Below are 12,961 nucleotides of genomic sequence, written 5' to 3'. Positions count from 1 at the left end.
ATGTGTAAATTCTTAAGCCAGTTGAAAATACGCATTTGAGTCTAATACTCTTTAAGAACTGAACTCCTACCATTACCTGAATAATTGAATAATTGATTTTGTAACAAGCATTTAACGGACATTCCTGCTCAGATTCTGTAAGCTGCTGTTGTGCAACTGTTGATGAGCCTGGGTGAATCTAAGAATTTTCAGTCATACAAAAGCCCTTTTTGGGCTACAGAAAGAAGTAACTGTTTGTGTCCATATTTTAATCTTCAACAGGCTGCTTTAAGAAGCTGTAACACATCGCTGCTAAAGGCTTACTACAATTCTCTTGAGGATACAAGGTATTTATCATAATAGTGTAGCAAGTATGTTAGAAACTCTCACCTTAAGAACTTAAGATTAAAGATGTTGCATTTTTGCTTATTTGTAGTTAGAGGTTTAGCTCAATTCTTCTGTCTAAAAGCTGATTTTAATTGTCAAAATTCTAATTTTCAACTAATAAACAAATACAGGGAAAAAAAAACAACAGAAGGTTAGCTATGATAGTGCAATTGCTGATGCACTGTATTCCATTAGAAATAATTCTGAAAAGACAAAAGTAGTGGTTTCCTAGAGTAATAATAATCCAAAACTCAGCTGTTCCCTGTGTATTTGAGAAATAATTCATATCTCCCAAAGATTTGAATGATATCTTTGGTCAGACTTCGGTATAGTCGTACTTCATTCTGAGGCAAAAACAGATACGGAATTATGCTTGGTTTTAACAGTAGGTAATTTACTTTGGTTCTTTGTAATACTCTAATTTTTGGGTGATACTGAAAATAAAAATGGTAAAGTAATAGGTAGCTAATTATTGATACAATGGATATTGCAGATTTGGAATTATACTTGAAAAGATTGCAACTGTAATTAATGATGATACAAGGTACACAAAAGGATGTCTGAGTATGAGGACCCAGAAATGCTATGCTGTTAAACCTAACATCAATGAATTCCTTGACATAGCTCGTAGAACATACACAGAAATTGTTGATGACATAGCAGGTATTTCTAAACCAAGATTTTTATTTATTTGGAGCTCAAAGTATGTTGCATCTGGCATATAGAAGCCATGTATCCATATGTATTTTAACTTTCTTCTGGGTATAAAGTATTTAGTATCAGTATAAACTGATTGTCATTGATAAGTAACTGAAGTGCTTTTGAGATACTGTGATTCCTATATCTAAAACTCTTGTTGTTCCTTATCCTCTAGAAGTATGAAAAAGTTAAATAGAATTATTCCAACTAAAACATTCTGCATAAAACATGTAAATCTTTGGTTTAGCTTCTTGAATTAAGGTATCTTTGTTCTTTATATTTTAAGCAGTCTTCATGTATCTGTGGTCTACTTTTTAGCCAAGCTATTAAGAGTTGAAATATACAAACAAAAGGGATTTTAGCAAAATGTCTGTTACCGTGCTTAAGCAATCTTCCTGCATTAAGTAAAAATAGAAGTATCCGGGCCTACGTGAAAAGCAGCGTGTTCAGCAGGCTGAGGGAGGTGATTCTGCCCCTCTGCTCTGGTGAGCCCCCTCCCGGAGCACTGCATCCAGCGCTGGGGTCCCTGGCACAAGAAGGTCATGGACCTCTTGGAGCGGGTCCAGGGGAGGCCACAAAACTGGTCCGAAGTCTGGGGAGCCTCTCCTGTGCAGACGAGCTGGGAGAGTTGGGGTTGTTCAGCCTGGAGAAGAGAAGGTTGTGGGGAGCCTTTCAGTATGTAAAGGGGGCTTGTAAGGAGGAGGGAGAAGGGCTTGTTTTAGCAGGGCTTGTATTGACCGGAAAAGGGACGATGGTTTTAAAGTGAAAGAGGGTAGATTTAGATTGGAGGTAAGGAAGAAATTTTTTACAAAGAGGGTGATGAGATGCTGGAATGGGTTTCCCGGAGAAGTTGTGCATGCCCCGTCACCAAAGTCAGGTTGGCTGTGGCTTAGAGCAGCCTGATCTAGTGGAAGATGTCCCTGCCCGTGGAAGGGGGGCTGGACTCTGAAGGTCCCTTCCAATCCACACCATTCTATGATTCTATATTCAGAATGGCCTAAGTTGCTAGTGTATGTTGTGAGTGGTTGGAACATGAGAGTGGTCAAGCTTAGAGCAATGAGCAGCAAGGAAGCACCACTGAGTAACTCCATTCCTCTCACAGGAGTACAACAGTTACCCTTTTTGCAGTATTCAGAATTCTCATGATTTAACAGTACATACTCTTCTATCATCTAACAGTTCCCTGCATATGGTACCTTCTCAACTAGGAACAAGATGGATTTAAGGGGGGATTACAAATGTACACCATTACTCTTAGTCTGAGGAAAGTTGCTTAGAATTATGAACTGGTTAAAAACTGAGAGTCCGTAGTCTGCAGTTCATATTCTGTCTAGTGATTAGACATTGCTGCTGAGTGCTTGAGCAGACTTTCCTTTCTGTAGTTAGGCTCACCTGGGAGTTGATCAAATGCATGATCTGTCTTTAAAGAACACATGGATTTATCTGATTTTTCACTGGAAATTTTTTCCCAATAGCTTTGTGCGGCCACATTTGTTACATTAATATGTTACTTAACTCCCTGAAGACCAACCGCAGAAAGCCTTTTGTTATGTTACTTGCATGACACGTTCAGTGCCTGTAAATCACATTAACAATGTACTTTGTGCCAACACAAATATATATGTGTGTGTATGCACATAAATGCATGTAAATTGGGTCAAATCTTTATTTGTGGTATGTAGGTATGGTAACACAACTTGCAGAAAAGTACAGCCTACCAATGAAAACAGGTTTCAGCTCTGCTCGTGGATTTTTTATCCAGTTGAATGCTGATTGTTCAACTTTACCCCATGGCCAGCTTCCTCCAGAATTTACAAAGGTATCTGTACTAGATAACTTTTTTCATATGTTTGTATACTTATTGTATATAAAATGTATAATACATGAATAAAGTACACATTATACAGTAATTTAAGCAACAAAATAATTTCAGTGAAGATATCTACAAGTAAATAAAGGTATAATTGTACTTTTTCATAACTGCCCTATTTCTACTCATACTTAATATAGTCAGAAATGGGCAATTACCTGCAATTATGTTGTGTGTAAATATGAAGTCATATATCTTGCTGGTAACTGCATTCTCTTGTATGGATTTTTCATAAAAAATTATATGGGAAGAACGAAACCAGGCATTGTTTTTTCTGCTTCCCCCTGCCCGGTAGTCTTCCCAGTTTGCTTTTTAGAAACTGTTTTTATTTCTGATAATATGTCACGTTCTTGTTGTTTTGAATTCCTTGTAGATCACTAAAATGAAAAACACATATAGCTTCACTTCAGCAGATTTAATAAAAATGAATGAAAGATGTCAGGAATCCCTGAGAGAAATATATCACATGACCTACTTGTAAGACCATTTAAAACTATTTCATATTTTCTAACTAGATTGATTTTGGCCAATTAACAGCTAATTACAAGTTTCCTTAATGCTTTCTGTTACCACTACTTACAGAAATAATCCAAAGTGACGCTGGTCAAGTGTACTTCCTGAGGCAAAAAAACCCCTCACAAAGTGTGTATTGTATTAAATGTGGTTACAAATATATAGACATTTATTAATAAGGGTGGCCATCATATTTGTTAAAAGTTTATGGATGAATTATCTACACAAAATGACAGAAGGAATGCTTTAGTTTTGTAATGCAGAATCATTACTTTTAATCAGTTCCTTGCATTTAGAGAAGAACTGTTTGTTTCTGTATTTTGTCCTTGCTGCATGTTGTGTTGCTCTGCTGTCTATATCAGAAGACTTCCTAAGTGTAATGTTGCATGTCAGTTCTATGGAAATTATTTCTAGAAACCATGTGGGGTTTTTATTAAAGTGAAGCTTAAGGGAATTAGAGTCACATTTGACATGTTAATAAAACATACTTGATTCCATGGCTGTATCTCTCTGTGAAGCTTTCTTATGAGCTGTTGGTATTTGAGTTATGCGTCTTGTGTCTGATAGCAGAATTTGATATGAGGTGATGGTATAAGATTTTAATTTGCTTCAAAGAAATTTATACATTTGTTTGCATTTGGCAGAGGTGATTGCATTTTGTGAGTAACCTCCTACCCTAATGTGTGCAGTATGAACGTTATTAACTTGCTTTATTTCTTTAGGTTGTATGAAATGGCAGAATGTACTGTGCAACAACTAAAATCAGTGTCTTATTTCAGAATAGTGTGTAAACTCCTGAATGAGATCTATGAACACATTCATTGCCTATACAAGCTGTCTGACATCGTGTCAATGCTGGATATGCTGCTTTCATTTGCCCATGCCTGCACTCTTTCCGATTATGGTAAGTTTATTCTTTGATTCTGTCACAGGCCAGATAAAGACACTCCTGCTGGAGAATATCCAGTCTGTTTTGTCTTTTCTCCATTGCTGAGCCCACATTATTTATTCTTGTGGGTATCTGTATGCTTTAGGTGTGTATCTCTGGTCTGTCCTTGCCAGTTTTGTGCCTATGTTCTTTCTGCTTCTATTCATTTAAATTACATTCTGCCATTTAGCTGCTGTAAGCCTTCACAGCTGGTCTTTTCAAGTTAGCCAGTTTAAGCATACTTGGTTCAAAAGCAGAAATCTGTGGACATCTGAGTTTACACTTCTGTTCTGGAAGGGCAGAAGATAATATAACCAGACCAGCATTAAGTATTTACTGTAAAACAAAAGATGTAGCTACCTTTGTTTCTGCTTCAACTTCTATAGCACTTTTAGACATTTTTGGAAGTAGTCTTCTAAGGAATCCAGCATCATGTGCTTACCTGCATATTGTTCATCCTGCTTCCTTAGCCCGGTTATGCAATGTACAAATGAGCACGTTGTCTTCAATTAATGATGACCTGAGATACCTACAGTACAATATGGTGTAGATACTGACTCAGGTCTGAAAGCCATCTGAGGAGATGTATTAGTTCATCGTTACTGATGCTGCTGTGTAGTTTCCAGTTCATGAGCAGGATCAGTTTACTTTGCAGCATGGACTGTGAATCTGCATGTGCTGATGGTTCCCATAGCACAGGAATTGATATGTAACTGAACAATAACTGTAACGCTTGAGGCAACCTTCTCCCACCAAATTAATCAGAGCACAAGTTTTCTTCAGCAGTAATAATAAGACCAAAGCCACTTAGCTTCTCCCCACAGCCAGGCATGAATGTGTATCCACCAAAAGAACTGGACTCTCATTTGTAGGTTTCAGTCCCCCTTGCCACTTGACTCTCTCATCTAAATCATTGAATGACTAAAATCCACACCAAGTAGTTAGCGTTCCCCAATGTTAAACCTGGAAAACTGTTATGGCACTTCTTTCTTGAAGGCTGCTGCATTTAGAAAGACCACCAAAATTAACAACGCTTCTTTGTTAGCCTGGGGTACTGCCACTGAGGTGGACAAAGAGGAGACATACAGAAGAGGTTCAGAAAAGAACTGTATTCTGACAGAAATACATACGGAGAGTCCTGGTATCAAATGGATATGTGTAGGCATAATATATATCCAAATAATACAATAAAATAGAACAAAAATAGAAGGAACGCTACTTCCTTTCCCATGCTTATATAATAAATTACGTATGTAGTAGTACTAGAGTTCGTGACCCCTGTAATTTATAAGCTTCTAGCAGTATAAAAATAAATTATTAAAAATATATTAGCTATGAAACTGGCTCTCAGGTTTTCAGTTTTAATTACTTTCCAAGTTTTAGTCTTTTCTATTTCTTTTTATTACTGCAGTCCAACCCTACTTATTACAGAACACAAACACAGTGTTAATTTAGCAATGAAGTGTTAGTTATAGGATTCTTTTTGTAGTAATGAATCATGAAGACTTGCTTGACGACGAGAATCTGTACCCATACGTGGCTGGTGATTCTTCCTAAATTCTGCATGTTAGTCTTGCTCGCTACAGGAAAGTAAAAACTGGGGAGGAATCAGAACTACAGAGTCTGACTTCTGCTCTGCAGGAATTACTTTATTTCAGAATGCCCTACTTTAATAACCTAAAAGTTTCCATACTAACTCTGCAATGTTTTATATCCTTTTTGTCATTTAGTTCGTCCAGAATTTACGGATACTTTAGCAATCAAGCAGGGATGGCATCCCATTCTTGAAAAGATAGCTGTGGAAAAACCTGTGTCTAACAACACATATTTGACAGAGGGTAACAATTTTGTCATCATTACAGGACCAAATATGAGTGGAAAATCAACATACCTAAAACAGATTGCTCTCTGTCAAATTATGGCACAGATTGGTGAGTAAGTGTACACCGTATTAGAAGTCTGTGGCACATTTATTGTTATCTAGTTAAAAATATCTATGGAGTTGAATGATTTGGCTTCTAGAATAAGTTTCTATCTAAATAGTTACAGGTAATTTTTAAGTGTTTGCTTCTACCAGCTCTTGTGTTGCTGACAGAGACCACTGCAAGGTTTTCAGTCTGCCATTGGAAACTTATGGGACCCTGTCTGTGCATCTGGAATACTCCCCAGTCTGTCTTTAGGAGAAGCACAGCTGTATGCTTTAATCCTTTGGAGCACCTTAGCGACTGTCCTTGAAGTAGGCCCATTGGGCTATGATTGTGTTAGTCATCCAGAAGGAACAGGTGAACCTGAGTATACCTCAGTTACACAGAGAAATGTAACGTACCCAAGTAGAATTAATAGATAAATAATCAACTGCTTCGAATAAAAGTAGTAATAAATAGGGCAAGTTTCTATTATTAAAATTATAAAAGTAAACCAAGTATTTGTAAAGTCTTAACTGAGACTCATCCCTAGACTCAGGAATTCCTCAGAATTTTTACCTTAAAGGTAAGGTTCATGGCACAGGAGAAAGACCTTAATGGGCTGACCCTAACTCTATTAGAATGAAACTACTTAGCAGTGGGGAATAATATTTGTCTACCCTGTGTTTGTGGTCCAGTCCCCAATAACTGCAAGTTCTTCAGGAGCTGGTCTCAAAAACAAGTTTAATATGAATAGAGGAGGTTTGTAAAGTCTTCTGGGAGGCTTCCTGTTCTTCTCTATTCAATAAAACTAATAAGCCTCACAGCCTGATAAACACAATATAATCTTGGTTTTGGGAAACTGAGGTAATTTGGGATTAGTAATTCAATGGCTACAAAAACGTAAATTAATCCTAGTGTTTATTCTTACTTTTGCATCCCTTTAGACTGAAATGCAGCTTCAGGTATATGATTTCTTAAGGTTTTACTGATAAACTTCTCAAATTATTGCGTCTATATAATAATTCTTTTCTTACAAAGTAATGGTAGAACATAATATTGTGAAACTTTATCAAATAAAATGCATTCTCTGCAGTGCATAAAGACCAAGTGTAAAACCGGTTATTTTTTTTCCCCACTGACATATTCAGGCAAATTGGCATTTGCCGTACTGACGCAAGAAACTCATAATTTACTTGTTTTGTAGGTTCTTATGTCCCAGCAGAGTATTGTTCTTTTCGAATCACAGAGCAAATTTTTACCAGAATAGGTATGGATGATGATATAGAAACAAGTGCATCAACATTCATGAAGGAAATGAAAGAGGTATTAAACATTGTTAATCCAGGATCCAAGGCCCATTTTTACTGTTGTTGACTGTACTTTGAAAAGTAGTCAAAAATCCAGCTTTCATCTGTTACCTTGATAATAAATCACAGAAAACCAGGCATATCTTCAATAAAAAGATATCCCAAGAAGAGTAAAAATCAGTACTCTGTTGGACAGGAGTTTCAACATTTTATAATCTCTTAGACCTTAAATGATTAATTGTAGGAGCCTAAGCCCTCTCAATTCCCTCTTCAAAACTGATACGATTTTGAGGGAAAGTGATGTGTTCAATGGAAGAGGGAGTGCTGTAGTATGAGTCTTTGCTTGATTAGAATTGACAGCTATTTAAAGGCTGTCAAAAGGTAAAATTTGTAGATCTGACAAGATTTTTAAAAATTTCTGCATTAAATTTCATCTGAATAACACAAAGTATTCCTATTAACAGCAGTATTTCTATTAGACCTTTTAACAAATGCATTTATAGGAATGGTAACACATTAAATATTTTCCTAGATAACATACATCATACAAAACGCTAATGACAAATCACTCATCATAATTGACGAACTTGGCAGAGGTACCAGTGCTGAAGAAGGTATTGGCATTTGTTATGCTGTCTGTGAATATCTGTTGAATTTAAAGGTAATTCTGTTTCTGAAAAAATGTAAGCCTTATATAGTATTTTCTCATATTTAACTTCAATTTTATAGAGCCTTCTTGCTTAGGTATGATATTTTTCATACCTGATGAATAGTAAGAATTACAGTGATAGAGAAAAAATGCTGACATAAGATGCACTTTGGTTCACTGGTGGTCGTGATTTAATTCCTGTAGTTGGCTAAACACCACCCAGCCACTTTGCTCCCTCCCTGACAGTGAGATGGGGAGAGAATAGGGAGAGTAAAAGTGCAAAAGCTTGTGGGCTGGGATAAAGACAGTTTAACAGGTAAAGCAAAGATGCGTGCACAAGCAAAGCAAAATAAGGAATTCCTTCACTGCCTTCCATCAGCAGGCAGGTGTTCAGCCATTTCCAGGAAAGCAGGGCTTTGTCACATGTGATGGTTACTTGAGAAGACAAAGACCGTAGCTCTGAACATCCATCTTTTATGCAGCTTGTATTGCTGTGTGAATATATGGTATGGAATATCACTTTGGTCAGTGGGGGTCAGTTGTCCCAGCTGTGTCTCCTCCCAACTTCTTGTGCCCCTCAGCCTGCTTTTGGCAGGGTAGGGCAAAAAGCAGAAAAGGCCTTGATGCTGTGCAAGTGCTGCTTAGCAGTAGCTAAAACATGACTGTGTTATCAACACTCTGTTGATCACAAAACCAAAACATAGGACCATAGAAACTACAATGAAGAAAATTAACTCTGTCTTAGCCAAAACCAGTACACTGGTTACCATTTCTTTCCAGCTTGCTCACAAGCTTGCATTTCTATCTAGAAGGAGAATAACCCAGTCTCTTTAGTTTTGCTTAGTACAGCTGTGTATGCTTGAATGTTAAATATAAACTTCTTTACTGACTCTTACCTTTCCAGAGTACAGTGGTAGTTCCACATAACTTACGAGTTGGTCACAAAGGTTAGAGGCTTGTTTGGAAACTGGAAGATGGGTTTAGATGGGTTGGAAGTTTCACCTCTATTACTTATGTGATCATCTTGAGGTTGTTGTCAGTTTTTTGAAATAAGCATGTAGGTGTTCAGTTTCTCATCAGAGTTTATTCAGAGTACTTCAGTGGTTTGGTTTGAAAAACTTGGATATTTTCTGTAGCTTGTATTTTTGGCAAAACATTCCTTGAGAGTATTAAGGCAACCATTTGACAATTACTCAGATTAACCCTAGTGAAATTCTGTAAACATCATGGATTTCCTGTTCCTTCTGATACTCTTTTTTTTCATCTATTGAGAAAGGAGAAGAATCCCCAGCTGGAAAAAAAATCCTTGACAATGGTAGAACTCATTTCTTAAAGATTTTAATTTGCTTTAGTAATTTAAAGAGAGCTTTTGTTTTACTCCTGTGAGATTTGTTTGACATCTGTGAGATTATTTAATTTTTCTTATTTATTGTTATTTATTCCAGGATAATTTCCAAAAGAAATCCTTTTTCTTGTTTCCTTATTTAGGCATTTACATTATTTGCTACTCATTTCCTGGAACTATGTCATATAGATGCTTTATATCCCAATGTGGAAAATTACCATTTTGAAGTGCAACATGTGAGAAGCAGTGCTGTAAATAAGGAGAAAATTGCTTATACTTACACACTCTCTAAAGGATATACAGAGGAAAAGAACTATGGTAATGGATTCCACTGTGACTTTAACTTAATAAAGATTATATAAGATAACTTTCTGCTGACAGATTTCTGCTGAGCTTGTATCTCTCTTGCAGAGTAATAACTGCAGGTCTGTAACATGTGAGTTTGGGGTAGTATGACGAACTTACATGAAATTTCATAGTGAAAAAACCATTTTAGTAATGTCAGTAGCTACTTGATTCACCTCTGAATGAGATGAGCCATTCTGAGCACACAGTACTTGAGGTGATTTAATCTCTGCTTATAGAAGCGAGTGAAGATGTGGGGGAGACTCAAAGCCATGAATGCTGAGGTTTATGTAATGTACAAGTCTCTTATGGGTCTGCTGTAAGTAATGATATATCAGTTAAATAGCAGCTTGGCCTTTTTTGATTAGCAAAAAGGAGCAAGTTTCTTTAAGCAAGGACAGGCATTTTACTGTATCAGCCTAAGGCTCTTTTGAGAGGTTCCACTAAAGCATCAGCGTTCTCCGGAAAGTGGGTTTACTTCTCTTAATTTTACAATAAATCATACTGAAGACTGAACAGATCAATAGATTAGTTATGGGTCAATAAAGAAATGAGCAAGTGACAATAAGCATAGCTGTATGTTTTAAAGAATAACAGACATCTGTGTTTCCAAATACTAGATTCTGAAGTTGGATCCTTGATTTAGGTGGCATTCAATCAATAGGAAATGAGCTACACATGATTTTTGCAAGCTGCTGGTAATTGACAACTACAAATTATTCCAGCCAGGCCTCAGTTAACTGGACTTAAAATGTTTCTTTATCAGACTTTCAGAATAAGTTTCTTTACTTTTGGCAATGCAAGGTTAATTTCAGATGCTACGACACCGCTAACTCAGAAGAAAGAATTGTATGTTTAGAGAGTACTCTCAGGGAATAGGAGACCTTTAGTAACTCTATGTTGGTGTCTTGGCTTTACCTTACTTGAGCAAGTTACATTCTGAGAAAGAGTGCAAGGGCTCTTCTTGACCCTTTTTTGGTTTTAACCCTGCAGTGTTAAAGCACCCAATGAAGCACAGAATTTCCTCAGAACACCCAGGGCCACACGCAAAGGAAAAAGTAAAAAAATCATGTTAGGGCAGAAGAAAATACTTTACATCTCTTTCTTACCCTGAGTATCTGGCAGTTTGGCTGCTGGCAACAGAGTAGAATTTGGAACATGACATCCATATCCACTGGATGTCTGGATTTAATGGAGAGCGCATTTAGCACAAGTATTTTCTGGCCTGCCAAGTTAAAAACCAGAAAGCTGTTGTCACCACTGCTGTTTTTTTTCTTTACTCCCTAATGTGTCTCAACCTGCCCAGTTACAGTATTATCAGCAGTAACTTCATGTGGAAGTGTACCTTAGAGGTGGCATAACAACAGAGTAGACATTTTAGGTCTCAAAAACATGTTCATTTTTTTAAAAAAGAAAAAAAAAAGCAAGCCACACAAAATGTGTATCAAAATTATTTCAATAAAAATGAAAACTTCACCTTTTAAAAAGCAGGCTAAGTCGATTCTGGCAGACAGGAAGGTAGGGGGAAAAAATGACATCAAAAATCCTGATTTGTGTTTTACATGTTTAGGATTAAAAGCTGCAGAAGTTTCCTCCCTACCGTCATCTGTAATTTTGGATGCAAAGGAAATCACAAATCGTATTGCAAAACAAATTTTGGTATGTAGTAGAATATTATAATATTGTAATACACAGTTTTACAAAAACTCAAATATGTTTCAGTTTCTGAAAGGCTATAGGATAAGCACTGCCTTTGGTTTTATGAAAATTATTTCATTAAGGTTTGTATTTCTGGAGCCAGTTATACAAGATTGTACTGAAGGTCACTGTTGGGTGACAATACAGAGCAGTCCTTGGGGTTAAGGAGTGTTGAATGTAATGTTGGTGCACAAATCAAGAATCAGATCAGAAATAGGCTGGAAAATAGCTAATTATTAGTATTTTAGTAATAGAACATAATTGATTTTGTGTGTTAATGCATGTGTATGTTTTTAAGAACAGCACAGGCAGAAGAGCACTCCTGAGATGATGAAACAGAGAGCTGTTTACCATTTAGCAATGAGATTGCTTCAGACTGTCAGAAATTCTCGATTGGATCCAGACAGTTTGCGTATATATTTGAAAGGCCTGAAGAAGAAGTATGAAGCTAGTTGTCCTGCACCCAGACAAAATGATGAGCAACAGTAATGTTTAACAGAGGATGTTGCTCTAATTTTTATGACTGCAAGATGATTCCTTTTTTTCCCGTAGTATTAGAAAACACTGCTTTTCACAAGTTTTTAAATTCTGAATTCTTAGTCTAACTTACACTCACTACTGAAAGACCATACCTTTTGTGGGTTTTCCCCCAAACCATATCTGAAATATAACCATTTAGGGCGTATCAGGAACACAATTCTTTATGATAATGAACCATCCCTTTCTTTATTTTAGAGACGAAGTTGTATAACATTATTTCCTACATGATATATCTGCTGTTACAGCTCTTAATCTGACACTGAAGATCTTGCCTAACAAAAAGCAGTCTTTGAAACAGATGGTCTGCTTGTCTTGCATAGGCAAGCTCTACTTGCACTGTTGAACATGCATCCATAAATCCTGTTGTTCCCTTCTCAAGGAGGGTTCTAGTGCTTTCAGGCATTATGCTGAATCCAACATAATGCAAGTAGTTCAGGACTGTTTCCTCTCCAGAACTGGGCAGCCAGAGCTGCTTTGTAACACAGTTACAACAAATTACTGTGATACTGACACTGTTGATCAGTTTTTGTTTAGAAAGTGAGTAGCAGGAAGTCAATTAAAAGTGGAATATCCTTCTTCTTTTTTTTTTTTAAATACAGCTTCATTGAGTGACTATAGCCATGTATTCCAGCTTGAAGGAATTTATCTTCCCTTACTTCCTTCTAACCAACTTTGGCCAAGGGTTCTTACATACTTCTTTATATATAAGTGTGTGTGTAACTTATTATGCATGTCTGTAAAATGGGTAATATACAACAGTCCAATATCCAATCTGTAACAACAAATATATTTTT

The 12,961-nt window shown here is 36.6% G+C and overlaps 1 protein-coding gene across 1 annotated transcript in view; it reads left to right on the top strand.

The window, feature by feature from the left end:
- Positions 1 to 12,743, top strand: part of MSH4 (mutS homolog 4) — a 32,669-nt gene extending 19,926 nt beyond the window's left edge. The window contains exons 10-20 of the mRNA XM_056355548.1: positions 262 to 326; positions 860 to 1,029; positions 2,748 to 2,884; positions 3,309 to 3,412; positions 4,228 to 4,352; positions 6,107 to 6,307; positions 7,488 to 7,606; positions 8,123 to 8,251; positions 9,728 to 9,902; positions 11,500 to 11,588; positions 11,931 to 12,743. Of these exons, the coding sequence (XP_056211523.1) occupies positions 262 to 326; positions 860 to 1,029; positions 2,748 to 2,884; positions 3,309 to 3,412; positions 4,228 to 4,352; positions 6,107 to 6,307; positions 7,488 to 7,606; positions 8,123 to 8,251; positions 9,728 to 9,902; positions 11,500 to 11,588; positions 11,931 to 12,116 (1,500 nt within the window). The 3' untranslated portion in view covers positions 12,117 to 12,743. The remainder of the gene's footprint in view (positions 1 to 261; positions 327 to 859; positions 1,030 to 2,747; positions 2,885 to 3,308; positions 3,413 to 4,227; positions 4,353 to 6,106; positions 6,308 to 7,487; positions 7,607 to 8,122; positions 8,252 to 9,727; positions 9,903 to 11,499; positions 11,589 to 11,930) is intronic.
- Positions 12,744 to 12,961: the final 218 nt, after the last annotated feature.

The sequence above is a fragment of the Falco biarmicus genome, chromosome 11 (genome assembly GCF_023638135.1).
Source record: "Falco biarmicus isolate bFalBia1 chromosome 11, bFalBia1.pri, whole genome shotgun sequence".
NCBI classification, from domain to species: Eukaryota; Metazoa; Chordata; class Aves; order Falconiformes; family Falconidae; genus Falco; species Falco biarmicus.
The sequence above is the reverse complement of the archived record's forward strand: the minus strand, read 5'-3'. Positions and strand labels throughout refer to the sequence as shown.